Here is a 16,393-nt window from a genome sequence, read left to right as displayed (position 1 = left end):
AATAAATGTTTTTTGTTTAATTATTATTCATTAAACTTATTAATACATGTTCATTTATCAAACATATTAATAAATGTTCATTTCCAACATATTTTGGGTTCATTTTAAGCAAGAAATACTGGAATTGTTAAACAATAGTTGAGTTAATTAAAACTACTCAGCAGGTTGGGCCAACATTTAACCCAATCGCTGGGTTAAAACTACCCAAGCCTCACCTGGGTTTGTCCAATTTCAGCCCAACTGGGTTAAATCAACCCAATCGCTGGATTAAAACAACCAGACCGATGAGATAAAACAACCCAATCGCTGGGTTAAAACAATCCATTCGCTGGGTTAAAACAACCCAATCGCTGGGTTAAAATCACTAACCGCCGGGTTAAAACAATCCAATCGCTGGGTTAAAACCACTAACCACCGGGTTAAAACAACCCAATCGCTGGGTTAAAACAACCCAACTGCAGGGTTAAATCAACCCAACCGCTGAGTTAAAACCACCCAATCGCTGGGTTGAAACAACCCAATCGCTGGGTTAAAAAATCCATTCGCTGGGTTAAAACAACCCAATCGCTGGGTTAAAACAACCCAACTGCAGGGTTAAATCAACCCAACCACTGAGTTAAAACCACCCAATCGCTGGGTTAAAATCACTAACCGCCGGGTTAAAACAATCCAATTGCTGGGTTAAATTAATCTTACCTAACCGCTAAGTTAAAATAACCCAATCACTGGGTTAAAACAACCCAACTGCTGGGTAAAAAACACCCAATCACTGGGTTAAAACCACCCATTCGCTGAGTTTGTCCATTTTCAACCCAACTTGGGTTGTTTTTAACCCAGCCCTTTTTTAGAGTGTATTATGATATAAATCATGAATTTCTATAAGTTACATTTCAATATTCTAGAGTCTGTATAAGATGAAACGCCACAAATTCAGTGTTCTAAATTAAATTGCACTTAACTTTTAAAGGTGCCCTAGAATCAAAAATTGAATTTACCTTGGCATAGTTGAATAACAAGAGCTCAGTACATGGAAAAGACATACGTTGAGTTTCAAACCCCATTGCTTCCTCCTCCTTATATAAATCTCATTTGTTTAAAAGACTTCCGGAAAACACGCGGATCTCAACATAACACCGACTGTTACATAACAGTCGGGATCATTAATATGTACGACCCCAATATTTGCATATGCCAGCCCATGTTCAAGGCATTAGACAAGGAAAGGCAGTATTAACGTCTGGATCTGTGCACAGACAAGGTAAGCCAGCAAGAACAACAGCGAAAAATGGCAGATGGAGCAATAATAACTGACATGATCCATGATATCATGATATTTTTAGTGATATTTGTAAATTGTCTTTCTAAATGTTTCGTTAGCATGTTGCTAATGTACTGTTAAATGTGGTTAAAGTTATCATAGTTTCTTACTGTATTCACGGAGACAAGAGCCGTCGCTATTTTCATTATTAAACACTTGCAGTCTGTATAATTCTTAAACACAACTTCATTCTTTATAAATCTCTCCAACAGTGTAGCATTAGCCGTTAGCCACGGAGCCCAGCCTCAAATTCACTCAGAATAAAACATTAACATTCAAATAAATACTTTACTCACATAATTCGAAGCATGCATACAGCATGCATGACGAACATCTTGTAAAGATCCATTTGAGGGTTATATTAGCTGTGTGAACTTTGTAAATGTGCTGTAATATAATCGAGAGCTCGTGTGGCAGGGAGCATGTGAATTAAAGGGGCGGCACTGCCAAAATCAGTTCATAGTTAATGATGCCCCAAAATCTATGGGGTATTTTGAGCTGAAACTTCACAGACACATTCAGGAGACACCTTAGACTTATATTACATCTTGTGAAAAAACATTCTTGGGCACCTTTAAATCCAAATTCAATTGCTGAATTTGAGACCGTAGAATTAAAACGGAATGAAATGTGAAACAAATTAAACAAAAAGTAAATAAATGTAACAATTTCATTGTTCATTAAAAATGTTATAATACACATCACAACATATTTCAAAATTATTATTTATATCATTAGATGATATAAATAATGTCTGAAATGGCACCTAAAGACATTTGTATAGAAAAGCTTCTTTTTTTTTTTTTCCTGCGTGGAAGAACAATTTATTCCCTCAGAATCCCAGAGAATTTCCAGCATTACATTTGCAGTGAAAATGTGAATGGTTACTTTTTAGATTGCTCTTCAATAAATTGAAATTTAAATGTGATTTTTCCATGGTATGGTTGACTTTTTCCAAAGAAAAACCTCTTGCATTTACCATAAAAATCTTAAAAATAGAGCCAAACATCAATATATAATCAACAGATTCACATCTTTAACAATTAGTTAGTTAATGTGACCCAAATTTGCCAGGCATTTTTTTTTTAAAGTGTACAGAACTTAGTTAAAGAAGTATGCATAATCATTTTTGCAAAATGTACATCTATTAGAAGTAAACTTGCACTTTCCTACTGTACTGTTGCTCAAGCCACTTAACCTGAGGATACGCCGCGGTCTGTCACTGCTATTAGTCGCTCTGGATGAAAAGCATTAGTGAGATGGCGAGTAACTTGTGAGCGATGGAGTTATAGCCGCGAGATATCATAAGACACGGAAGGAGGGTTTAAGGCTAATAGATTTCAACAAAAGAGAGAATGTTAAAAAGAAGATTAGACTGAACGCGACCTCAAAGATCTAGCCCGAAGAAAGCTTTTTCATAGTCCATTTGATTAAATGGAGCTCTAACAGACCGCGGTCGATCTCTCTACGGTCGGTACGCTGTGATGAAGCAGCTGTTACATTGAAATCAAATAAAATGAAACGCCACAACTAACAGAGACATACGGATGTTGCGACACACTAATGTGGAGAATTGAGATTACCGAGAAGGAAAGCAGTGGTAATGCTCTCATTGAAAAGGCCAAACAAGGAGAAGTGACTGCAAATAAGACATACCCAGACAGAGGGGCGCGGGGTAGTTCCAGCGTCTGACAGGCCCCGGCATGCACGTTATATATGCACTTCCCTGCAACAGTGGAAATGAAGAAAGATATTGACTTTTCCAAGAAGCTCTCACCAATTCCGAAGAAAGATGAATCACTCGTAGGAAATGTATCATTCAACGTGCTCTTCCACATACCACAATAACAAAGCCTTGGCGCTGTGAATGAATCTAATAAAGCGCACAGAAGAGCAGAAAATCAAACGCTGAACTTTAAGGTGTTTCTTCAACTTCGAGCACTTTCAGAAATAAACTGCTTTTTTTTTTAACACACACTTTCTCTAGTTTCATTTGCCTTTAACAGTGTAAATGCATTGCATGTTTTGTTTCCTGAAATAACTAATGAACACTTTCATCGCATTTTAATCATGCTAATGCTACACTGTAAAAAAAAAAGTTGCTGACTTAAATTTTTAAGTGCAATCAACTTGGATGTTTAAGTCATTTTAACTTAAATTACATTAAACTGACTTAAAAAAATGAGTTGAATCTTGTATAACTTATAAAAAAGTTGAAAATTGCTTAACTTATTTTGAGTTAAAGCAATGTAAAAACGTATGTTGTCATAACTTATTGATCATAGAATTTTTGACAGTGTATGCATGCATTCTAAACTCACAATTAATTATTTTACACATTTTGCATCATTTTACAAAATTACAGTGACAGAAATTGCATTTTAAACATGCTAAGGCTAATTTCATGCATTCCAAACAGAGTTATTATCATTAAGTAAGAGTATTAAAAACATTTCTGTTAAATGAACTAAAACTGAAATGAAATAATTTATAAATATTAGTTGAAAAGCTATGAAAATGAGAAATGTTGCCTTGGAAATAAACTGATAAATGTTTAAGTTGAAGCACTAAAATGATTAACTGGAAATAAATAAAAACTAAAATCAAAATAAAAATCAATTAAATCTAAACAGCAAAATAATAAAAAAAAAAAAAAAAAAAAAACCTAATAAAATGACAAAAGTAAAAAATAATGAAATGACTAAAAATTAAATAAACATTGAAAACATGAAAACTAAAAAAAAAAAAAAAAAAAATTAGGGATGCATGATATATCGGCCACAATATCGGTATCGGCCGATATATGTTAATTTTTAATGTTATCAATATTGGCCCGATAAGAAAATTTGGCCGATATATTATAGCTAATATTAGAAATGTTGCCTTGGAAATAAACTGATAAAAGTTTAATTAGAAGCACTAAAATTATTAACTGGAAAAACTAAAAACTAAAACTAAAATAAAATAAAAATAAATTAAACCTAAAAAGCAAAATTAAAATAAATAAATAAAAAGCTGATAAAATGGCAAAAGCACATAATGAAATGACTAAAAAGTAAAATAAAATTCACATGAAAACTAAAAGAAATATAAAAATTAGGGATGCACAATATATCGGCCACAATATCGGTATCGGCCGATATATGTTCATTTTTAATATTATCGTTATCGGCCCGATAAGAAAAATTGGCTGATATATTAAAGCTGATAAATAATGGATTACTATAAAATTTGGATTTAGATTTATCGGCCAATATGTCCGTTATCGCCTTTCAAATATGAAAAGATTTATCGGTATCAGTATCGGCCAAAATGTTCATATTGGTTCATCCCTAATAAAAATAATAGCTAATTCAAAACATGAATGAAACTAAAATAAAAAACTAAAATAACACTGATTCTAAACATTAAATACAAAATTACAGATTGGAAATGTCTCTCACATTACATGTCTCATATTTTCATCTCAAGAAAAATTTATGTTTTGGGGAAAGTGTTGGTCATGGTGACAATGTGGGAGAGAACGAAAAGAAATACTCCACAACTTTGAAAATCTCAATTAATATTTTATGATGCATTTTCATATTTTAAGACCAAAAGTCTGGAGTAAAAACAATAACATCTCCACTTAAAAAGCATTTCAAAAGCAGGAAAGGGGGAAAAAAATCTGTTTGACTAAAACTCAACCCCTGGGACAGTAAGTGCTCGTAATTGAACAAACTCATTTTGATTGACTGTCTTCTGAAAGATTTACTGAAATTAAGTCAGCTGTTTAACGCACTGTTGATTATGTATGCAATAAGACAAAATGAGCAGCCAAAAAGCTTTTCAGAACGAGAGCAAACGTCTCTGAGCATTTGAAGCGTATGATATGAAATCGCCCACCTTTAGAGTGTATCCTTGCTCGCAGTGGAACGAGACAACATCACCCACGAAGTAGCGGTCGCCCACCTTCACACCATTGCTGGGGGTTTGAGGTTCTGGGCAGGAGTCCAAACCTATTGCTTAGGACACAGGAAACTCTCTTCATTCGTCAGAATGCAAATGTTCACCAACACAAATGGAAATTGATCTGCATTACACTGTGAGAGGCAAAGGAGCCCCGTGAGAGAAACGAGTCATAACAAATGTTTAGTGATGCATGCTGTGGTGTTCCTAAATCAAACAATTCAATAATTCACGGTCGTTTCTGGCAGGGGTTCCCAAACTTTTTCATCAGCCGAACTCCTTTGACATAAAATATGTTCTTGAAGTACCGTCGGAGATTTTAGGTTAATACTGAAATATTGATAACTGTAACAAGACTATAACGAAACTATAAAGATAATTGTAATAATTACATGAACATCCACACCAGCTGAATATAACGATAAGTATAACATTAAGTTTAACAATAAGTTTAACAAGAATATAAAGATAACGATAACTAGTACAATAATTATATTAACATCCACACCAGCTGAATATAACTATAACGATAAGTATAACGTTAAGTATAAAGACAAGTATAACGATAACTATAACGATAAGTATAACAAGAATATAAAGATAATGATAACGATAACGATAACTATAACGATAACTATATTAGTGTCCATACCAGCTGACTATAACGATAAGTATAATGATAAGTATAACAAGAATATAAAGATAGCGATAACGATAATGATAACGATAACTATAACGATAACTATATTAGCATCCACACCAGCTGACTATAACGATAAGTATAACGAGAACTGTAACGCTAAGTATAACAAGAATATAAAGATTACAATAACTATAACGATAACTATAACGATAAGTATAACAAGAATATAAAAATAACTATAACTATATTAGTGTCCATACCAGTTGACTATAATGATAAGTATAACAAGAATATAAAGATAACGATAACTGTAACGATAACTATATTAGTGTCCACACCAGCTGACTATAACGATAAGTATAACAACAAGTATAATGATAAGCATAACGATAAGTATAAAAAGAATATAAAGATAGCGATAACTATATTAGCATCCACACCAGCTGACTATAACAGTAAGTATAACGATAAGTATAATGATAAGTATAACAACAATATAAAGATAACGATAACTATAACGATAACTATAACGATAAGTATAACAAGAATATAAAATAACTATAACTATATTAGTGTCCACACCAGCTGACTATAACGATAAGTATAACGACAAGTATAATGATAAGTATAACAAGAATATAAAGATAACGATAACTGTAACGATAACTATATTAGTGTCCACACCAGCTGACTATAACGATAAGTATAACGACAAGTATAATGATAAGTATAACAAGAATATAAAGATAACGATAACTGTAACGATAACTATATTAGTGTCCACACCAGCTGACTATAACGATAAGTATAACAACAAGTATAATGATAAGTATAACGATAAGTATAAAAAGAATATAAAGATAGCGATAACTATATTAGCATCCACACCAGCTGACTATAATAAGTATAACAAGAATATAAAGATTATGATAACTATAACAATAACTATATTAGTGTCCACACCAGCTGACTATAACGATAAGTATAACGACAAGTATAATGATAAGTATAACAAGAATATAAAGATAACGATAACTGTAACGATAACTATATTAGTGTCCACACCAGCTGACTATAACGATAAGTATAACAACAAGTATAATGATAAGTATAACGATAAGTATAAAAAGAATATAAAGATAGCGATAACTATATTAGCATCCACACCAGCTGACTATAATAAGTATAACAAGAATATAAAGATTATGATAACTATAACAATAACTATATTAGTGTCCACACCAGCTGACTATAACGATAAGTATAACAACAAGTATAATGATAAGTATAACGATAAGTATAACGACAAGTATAATGATAAGTATAACAAGAATATAAAGATAACGATAACTGTAACGATAACTATATTAGTGTCCACACCAGCTGACTATAACGATAAGTATAACGGCAAGTATAATGATAAGTATAACAAGAATATAAAGATAACGATAACTGTAACGATAACTATATTAGTGTCCACACCAGCTGACTATAACGATAAGTATAACGACAAGTATAATGATAAGTATACAAGAATATAAAGATAACGATAACTGTAACGATAACTATATTAGTGTCCACACCAGCTGACTATAACGATAAGTATAACGACAAGTATAATGATAAGTATAACAAGAATATAAAGATAACGATAACTGTAACGATAACTATATTAGTGTCCACACCAGCTGACTATAACGATAAGTATAACAACAAGTATAATGATAAGTATAACGATAAGTATAAAAAGAATATAAAGATAGCGATAACTATATTAGCATCCACACCAGCTGACTATAATAAGTATAACAAGAATATAAAGATTATGATAACTATAACAATAACTATATTAGCATCCATACCAGCTGACTATAACGATAAGTATAACAAGAATATAAATATTATGATAACTATAATGATAAGTATGACGATAAGTATAACAAGACTATACAGATACCGATAACTATAAATATAACTATATTAGCATTCACACCATTATTTAAATAATGCGTATACACCAGTTTATGTCGTCTGTCACTTTAATTGCTCAAGCTCTGAAAGCAGGATGGATTCTGATTGGCTGTCAATGTTTTTATCATTCATTCTGAAAGGTCCTTATGCCATGTCATAATTTCAATTTTATTTTGATTTCAGCCTTATTTATTTTAATTTTATGACTGAAATAAGCTTTTCATCAACTCATGAAGCCCCGTTTGGGAAACCCTGGAGGTGAACAGTCATCATACCTGTGTATTCCAGGTGAAAACCAGCTCCAGAAACACTCATGTCAGTCTGAAAGGTGAGGTAGAGGTTGTTGGACGTGGTGTTCAGCAGGGGTGGAATCGTGGTCCCTAAAGGGATTTGCATTAGAACATTTTGGTTTGCATGACAGGCATAAGAGCACATTGTTCCCTACAGCTCCTGGTGGGATTGTGACATTCCGTCTCGAGGCTTCAACGGATGTCATTCAACTCTGTCATGACTGTCAGCAGCTTCATCGAGTCGCCGGATCTACTGATGAAGTGCCGTCGCTGTTAAAGTTGGGTCACACTTTGCTGCCGTCCACCTAATCATACTGAATCTACAGCTGGCCACACAACAAGACAGATCAGACCTATTGCAGTTTTGTGAACCGGCGGTGACCTCCATCAAGCAGAGCGATGCTCTCGAGCCACTCTGGAATCTCGATGATGGGCTATTTGTTGAGCGACCGCTGACATTCGGCGCTAAAGAGGTTGTGACGAATAGATTACACTTGCTGCCTTAACCGCATGGGGAATTTAGACCGAGGTGGTCCGTATACATGAAGCCATTTCACCTTCTTTATGCACGAGGCATCTCCATGCCATAACTTCCTTTAATCTTTCATTTGTCCTCCGAGCAGATTAAACGTCAAACTGTCAGCAATACTTAACGCTTTGTCTGAGAGGGATGGCGGCCGCTAAGGTCAGCGCATATTTATTTTGCTTTGTGCGGCTGATGCATTGATACAGGGATACGGTGGCAAATAATTAAAATCTGTCTTTCACTTCTGAGGGCTCTGCCGATTCGAGTCATCGGAGCTACACTGATATCATTCTGTCTTCTACTTATATTGAGAGCCAGGAAAGTCAATAAAAAGTATATACAAAGAGGAAAAAAGACAGACTAAGCAAAGGAGAGAGGGCACGATAAACAAAATCAAGTAAACAAGTCCTCTCTGAGCCAAAAGATGCGAAAAAAAGAGATTAATAAATAAATAAATAAATAAGATTGCAAAACAAGCAGTATAAAATAAAATAAAATAAAATAAAATAAAATAAAATAAAATAAAATAAAATAAAATAATAAAATAAAATAAAATAAAATAATGGTAGACTAAATGGCAGAAAGGGCACAACAAACAAAATCAAGTAACAAAAGCCTTTTCTGAGTCAAAAGATGTGAAAAAACACAAGATAAATAAATAAATAAATAAATAAATAAATATTGGGAAACAAGCAGTATAAAATAAAATAAAATCAAACATTAAAATAAAACAATAAAATAAAATAAAAAATAATGCCAGATTATACTTGTCAGGAAGTGCACAACAAACAAAATCAAGTAAACAAGCCTTTCTGATAAAAAAGATAAAAAATAAAAAATAAACTAAAATAATTAAAGATTGTGAAACAAGCAGTAAAATAAAATAAAATAAAAAAGCCAGACTAAACACGGCAGAAAGGGCACGACAAACAAGGTCACGTAAACAAGCCTTTTCTGAACCAAAAAGAAAAAAAGAACAATTAATATAAATAAAACAAACAGATTGCAAAAAAAAAAAAAAAAAAAAATTACAAAAAAGGTAATAAAATAAAATAAAATAAAATAAAATAAAATGGCAAATAATTAAAATCTGTCTCACTTCTAAGGGTTCTTGCCAACTTGGGTCATTGGCGTTACACTGATATAATTTTGTCTTCTACTTACACTGAGAGCCAGGAAAGTCTATAAAAAGTCTATAAGTCAGTAAGTCTATAAGTCTATACCAAGAGGAAAAATGTCAAACTAATCATGTCAGAAAGGGCAACAATAAATAAAATAACAAATAAATAATAAATAAAACCAACTGCAAAAAGGCAATTACAAAAACAAACAAACAAAAAATATATAATAATATAAAATAAAATAAAATAATCAAACTCTGTCTTTCTCTTCTGAGGGCTCCGTCGATTCGACTCATCTGCGTTACACTGATATCATTCTGACTTCTACTTATACTGAGAGCCTCACCAGGGAAACTCTGACACTTCAGTCCCACTGCTTATAAAGCTGCTGATCCATGATATCCCACGACAGCTCAAATATTGATGTGCTTTGGATGACAAAACAAATCTCTAGATGAAAGCCAAGCAGCATGAGGTTACAAACAATAGTCTTATTTCGCAGATGCGACACCTTGAGTTTCTTCAGACTGACTAGAATGTGTTAAAGAAACTAAGGACGACTGCACAACAGTTGTATTTGCCGAATGTATTAAAGTCAACACAGCGTGCATGGGTTATTTGGAAAACAATATCAAACTTAGGGAGGGAAATCTTACCCGAATAGCTCCCTAGTCTCGGAGCGTTGCTGTCGACACCATCGTAAAAGTCCAGAGAGTCCCAGTTGTGTTCAGTGGAAAACGTCACGACTGTAATCTACAGAAATAAAATACAAAATAAAGCACAATCACTTCAATTACACTATAATACATAACACCAATGATGAACAATAAATTATAATACATACTTTTATGTAAATATTGTTAATTTTAAATGTTTCATTTTTAACAATTTTGGTGCATCTCATTTGCTATCATAAATATTATATACATTTCACAAGTCAGTTCTGGTCTGATAAGGCCATGTACAGCAAATAGTCAAATAATCATGCAAAATAAACAGGCTTATAAATCTATAAAAGGAAAAATAAATCGCTTTCATCTCTTTTGTTGTTGACGTCAAAGGCTGTGTTCAGTTGAATGGTGAAATCTGGTACTTTCTAATATGACTAATGCTAAAGCAACATTTGGTCCAGTGTTTGTTCCATGTGTTTGGCTGATGAATCATATTTCTTCTGTTGTTTTTGTATTTACACAGTTTTCAGATTATGTTAATAATTTTGCATATTGTTCAGCCTATGCAGAATAACGATAAACAGTGTCAAAACAGAGAACCGCTGCTGTAGATATCAGCCGTTGAAAACCCATATTGGTTGACCATTAATATATTAATAGAGAACAGCAAAAATGAATATTCACAAGTTTGATAATAAAGCAAAGCAAATAATAATGGGATTCCCTTGATTATATTTTTATCCCCTGGCAAAGGCGTTAAATAATCAAACACACTTCAACTAATTATAATTTTAAATGTTTTCCTGAAGAATGCTAAAAAAACAAACAGTTTTGTCTCACTTGGATTCCAGTTCCCTCCGGCACAAAGACCTTCCAAACGCAGTTCAGGTGGTTGTCATAGGGATCGGGGTAACCCGGAGACAGAACGGTCCCACGGCGCGCGGTCAGAACTCCTCCGCATGGAACTGGAAGACAGATTTCAGGAAAAAAAGACAGACTAAACATGGCAGAGAGGGCACAATGAACAAACAAGCCCTTTCTGAGCTAAAATATATGACAAAATAAACATGAGAAAAATAATGCAAAAAAAAAAAAAAGGTCAGATCAAGTCAATAATTTAAATAAATAGTAAATACATAATAATGACAATAATATTAATAATAAATACAAACAAATAAAATTAAATATATATTAAAACAAAAAAATACATTATTTTAATATTTAATAAATAATATTTGTAAATATTTTAATTTTAAAAAATAATTATTAAAATAAAATAAAATTAAATTATTAAAAAATAATAATAATTTAAATATTAAAAAATAAATAAAATAAAATAAAATACTTAGAGCACATTGAAAGGCCATGAAACACTATTCGCAATCCATTTGACTGTAAACATGCCCTTTCTGAGCTAAAAATATAAAACTAAAACAAAGAAAAAAACATAAATAATAAATAGATAGTAATAATAATTAGGGATGCACCGATACTGATACCACTGATACCGACAGTTTATTGTGTTTAAACAACCGAAGTTAAGTTAAGCTGCGTCTCAGACAGAGCTTGAATTCTGAATTGAATTCTCTTTCACATCTTCTTGTGCTTGAACTGACAAATCCACACAAAATTATGCAAAAGTCCTTGTAAAAATAGTTGATAAAGTCTCAGGTGAACGTAAACAGTTGAGAAATAAAACGCATGTGTATCAGTATATTGGATCCGTGCATTTGCTTTTAAAGTGACAGCAGCCTAATAAACCTGCTGTTGAGTTTTTAATGTTATACATAAAATTCACTCACTGCTCTTGTCTGAATGATTTTTGTAACTTTAATAAAGATTAATCTATATTAAATTTACACAGTGAAGTGTTATTTTAAATTTTGTTTACTTTAATCAAATTATGTACCTGAAAACTACTGTTAGCCCTACCTGAAAACCTGAAAATCACTGTTTATTTCATTTGTATTTTTGTTCTATTGTATTTATTTGCACTATCTGTAATTTGTTCTTATTTTATTACTGACTGTTTACTCGTCTTTCATTTTCACAGTTTCATTCTAAAAGTTGTAACTTCTTCCTGAGTCTCTCCATCAGTGTCGACTCCGGTTTGAACAATGTAAGGCTGAACACCGTTACTGACAATCCTCATTTTGGCTGCGTGAGATTCTCCAGCTTTGTCGTTGTTGAGCTGTTAAAGCTCCGCCCTCTTCTGGAAAGCGGAGCTCATTTGCATTTAAAGGGACACGCACAGAAACGGCGTGTTTTTGCTCACGCCTGACTCTTTTATGTCACTGATGTAAGCTCAAATGAAGAGCTGTTTCTGAGGCAGAGCAAATTTTCAAGTTTTTTTTTTATATAATGATGTTCTTGCTGAAGCAACCAGCCAACAATCAACTGGGTCGGTCCATCTTAACCCAACTCCAGAGGGACTTCATTACCAGGTGCAGATCTGAAGTGCCACATATTAATGTTAATGTCGCTGCATCTGCTTTCATCTAGCATGGACATAACATGGACTAGTTATGAGTCCTTCTTCTTCATGCATTACGTCCTGGGAGTTCGAACGACTCCTTCCAGACCCAGTGTCCTGTGTCGTGTGTCTGCAGCCACGGCAGACCTTCTTCTTTTATATAGGCTTCATCCTGCTCTGCTTAAAATGCATTATGCATTCATCATTTTCAATTATTCAACCACGTACTCCTTCTATTTGAAGTTTCCTCTCATATTTCAGCCCACTGAAGGGGATCCTTTGAGCAGCAAGAAACTCTTATCTTCTGAAGAGCTGTCGAGCTTAAGTGCAACCATAATGATATTTTTGGTCACAGCCAGCTGACAGACACTAATTCAATCTATGTAAAACCGGACACTTTGGAGCGGATTTACAAAACTGGCTATTAGACAACACACTGAAAAGTTCATCATTTAAAGGAACGGTTCACTCAGAAATAAAGACTGTATCTTTTACTCACCCTCGTGTTGTTTCAATCCTACAGTATATGACTGACTTTCTTCTGTTGAGCACAAGAGGAATATCATGCTTTTCTTTCTTTTAAAGTTATTGAGGATAACAAAAAGCATCATTAAAGTATTCTATATGACTCATGCACTTCATTCTTCTTCTTCTTATTATAGTCAAGTTTCAGTCGACTAAACGTCTGTCCATTATAGTCCAGTTTTAGTCACATTTTCGTCATGCTGCATAAATCGGGGTTCGTACAGATACTGTAAAAGGCAATTCCAGGACTTTCAAAAACTTTTCAAGCACTACTTTTTATGGTTTTCAAGGACTACAATCAGAGATCTCACTTATCAAACAATATCTTTATTATCTTTCAAAGGTTAATAGATAATTAAAGTGCAATGACTGTAGCAACTTTAAAGGATTAGTTCACTTCAGAATTAAAATTTCCTGATAATTTACTCACCCCCATGTCATCCAAGATGTTCATGTCTTTCTTTCTTCAGATGAAAAGAAATTAAGGATTTTGACGAAAACATTCCAGGATTTTTCTCCATATAGTGGACTTTACTTCAAAGAGATCAATCCATTGATGGAAAATCCCCTTAACCACTGAAAGGATACTATGACAAAGATATCGCTTTCCTCATTCAAACTGATTTTTTTTTTTCATGAACATATGATTTACCTGAACAATGAAAGCTGTATCATATACTCTGAAATATATGAGCAATATCACGTTTATTGCCGTGTGAAATGGCTCTGTAACTACATCAGACGGGCTGCAGCATTAATTTGCATGAAAAGATTGCATTTATGTTTTTTCGTCATATTGTCTTTCAATAATTCAAGCACTTTCCAAGTACCTCTTCATAAATATGGCTGTTTTCAAGTGTTTTCCAGGACTTGAATTTAAAGTACCTTGTACGAACCCTGTTAAATTGATAATTATTTTGCTAATAACTATAATTGCAATGATTGTCATTTGAGAAATGTCATCAGAATTATTGCACTTTCACCTATAAGCACAAATCAAGAAAATGTCGACTCGTACACATTGTTTATTTAACCTCATCTAGTGTACTGATTTATTATACGATATTTATCATATAAATGAACACATGCTCTGTTTACATTATGAAGACTGGTAAAACAAGAAACGTCTCTTTAAATCTAAAAACAGTGACATTCCTAATGTTTTTCTATGAAAACAAAGACTTTGTACCGTCACACAAAGGTTATGTTAATGCATTTATTCAGCAACCGCAAAGTCAAGATTCATGTTTGGATTTATTACAGTTCATCACTGAAGGTTTGATCGCAGATTAAGTCGCAGCAAACGGCTTGTGAAGAAACTGACTGAATGAAACTTTAATTTCAAGAAGAATATTCATGAAGATCATCTGCGATTCTTCTGCAGTTTAGAGAGAATGCGTCCGGTTGCCAGATTGCCATATTGGTTGCCAGATTGCAAATATTAAGTTTTTATTTTTAACTACATTAATCTTGTCTTTTTTTTTGTCAATGATATTGCATGCTGATATAGTCACAGTTATTTGAAAAAAGCTTGTTGATGAACATGCTTTGTCATAGTTTTCGCACAAAACTAACACTACTTAATAAGTTTAAGTCAAGAACTGAATCAGTCCAATTTGAGAATGAATCAGTCAGAATTCTCATGAACTGGATCAAAGAATTGACTGGAAGAATCAAACTCAAAAGAATGATTCATTCACAAATATGACATCAATTCTACTCTCACCAACTGTTATGAAGACCCAGACCAAAAGTTTTATTGAAAAAGCACTTGAATTTCTCACACATAATGCATCTTATAGCTTCAGATGACCTGGAAAATAGCACAAGACTACTCTTAAGATACTTTTATGGTCATTTTGCAGCCATCTCATATTTATATTTATCATAAAATAGTGGCCAGCATTATCTTTTGAATTCAATGAAATAAAATGTCAGGTTTGGAATGACATGAGAGCGAGTAAATTATGAAAATATTAATTTTTGGGTGAATAAACCATTTAAAAATAGTCAACACTTGTCTCTGTTAGAACTGTAAGTAAATATAAAAGTATAAAAACAGTGCAAAACATTTGTGTCATCAGTATAAATGAGATCAGCTTGCATTTCAAAAGATATTCAGCTGTTTTCTTTCCCTAACTGGAAATTATCTTGTTTTAAGCAAAAGCATACTTTGTCAAATTTATGCTTAAAACGACAACAAAATCTGGAAACATTTATTTCAAAACATATTCACTTCAAACAGCTCCTCAGGTATCTTTTACGACAAGATACTAATCAAGAAAACGATTAATTGCACTAGATACATTTATATGTTTGCAAAGCCTAACCTTTCCATCATCAGTCAGAGACAAAGATCCCAAGGACTTGTAGCGTATATGCAAAATCGCCACATTCATAATTACAGTATTGTGCTTTCTAATAGAGACACGTCATTCTAAATGACTTCAATTTTCCATTTTCATTAGTGCTTTTCAAAAGCACACAAACGTCAGCTGAGAAGAAAAGCTGAGGGGGAAAAACACTAACTGGAATAAATTGAAAGGATGAGAAATGAATCTTCTGGCAAGCCTGACACTCTTTGTCACCTTTGCAGGGCTCAGTCAAGCAATTTTTATTTGCTTGTTGAGGCTTCGCCAGACATTGTGCTCAGCACCTTTTGTGTAGCTATCAATAAGCGCGAATCCTCTCTGGATGTTAACTACCGCAAGGGCGTTCTGTCTTCACAGGCAGTATCTGACGCTATCTGTCAAAGGCACCGAGGCCCGAGTCAATCGCTTTGTTTTCAATCGCCAGGTGCGCCTCCGGGCGGTGCAAAAAAACGACAGTCATCTGTTGCTTAACCCTTTTCCTTCTTTATTCTCCCTTCTGATGCCTGGAAGAACATTTTACATGGTTAATTCAAGG

At 33.3% G+C, this 16,393-nt stretch overlaps 1 protein-coding gene across 1 annotated transcript in view; it reads right to left on the bottom strand.

Annotated features, from left to right (window-relative positions):
• Positions 1-16,393, bottom strand: part of csmd3a (CUB and Sushi multiple domains 3a) — a 343,356-nt gene that overhangs the window by 117,631 nt on the left and 209,332 nt on the right. The window contains 5 exon segments of the mRNA XM_048153480.1: positions 2,975-3,044; positions 5,204-5,322; positions 8,156-8,260; positions 10,474-10,570; positions 11,329-11,453. Coding sequence (XP_048009437.1) covers positions 2,975-3,044; positions 5,204-5,322; positions 8,156-8,260; positions 10,474-10,570; positions 11,329-11,453 — 516 coding nt within the window.

This window comes from Megalobrama amblycephala, linkage group LG13 (genome assembly GCF_018812025.1).
Source record: "Megalobrama amblycephala isolate DHTTF-2021 linkage group LG13, ASM1881202v1, whole genome shotgun sequence".
Taxonomy (NCBI): Eukaryota; Metazoa; Chordata; class Actinopteri; order Cypriniformes; family Xenocyprididae; genus Megalobrama; species Megalobrama amblycephala.
This window is presented reverse-complemented; position numbering and strand designations above follow the sequence as displayed.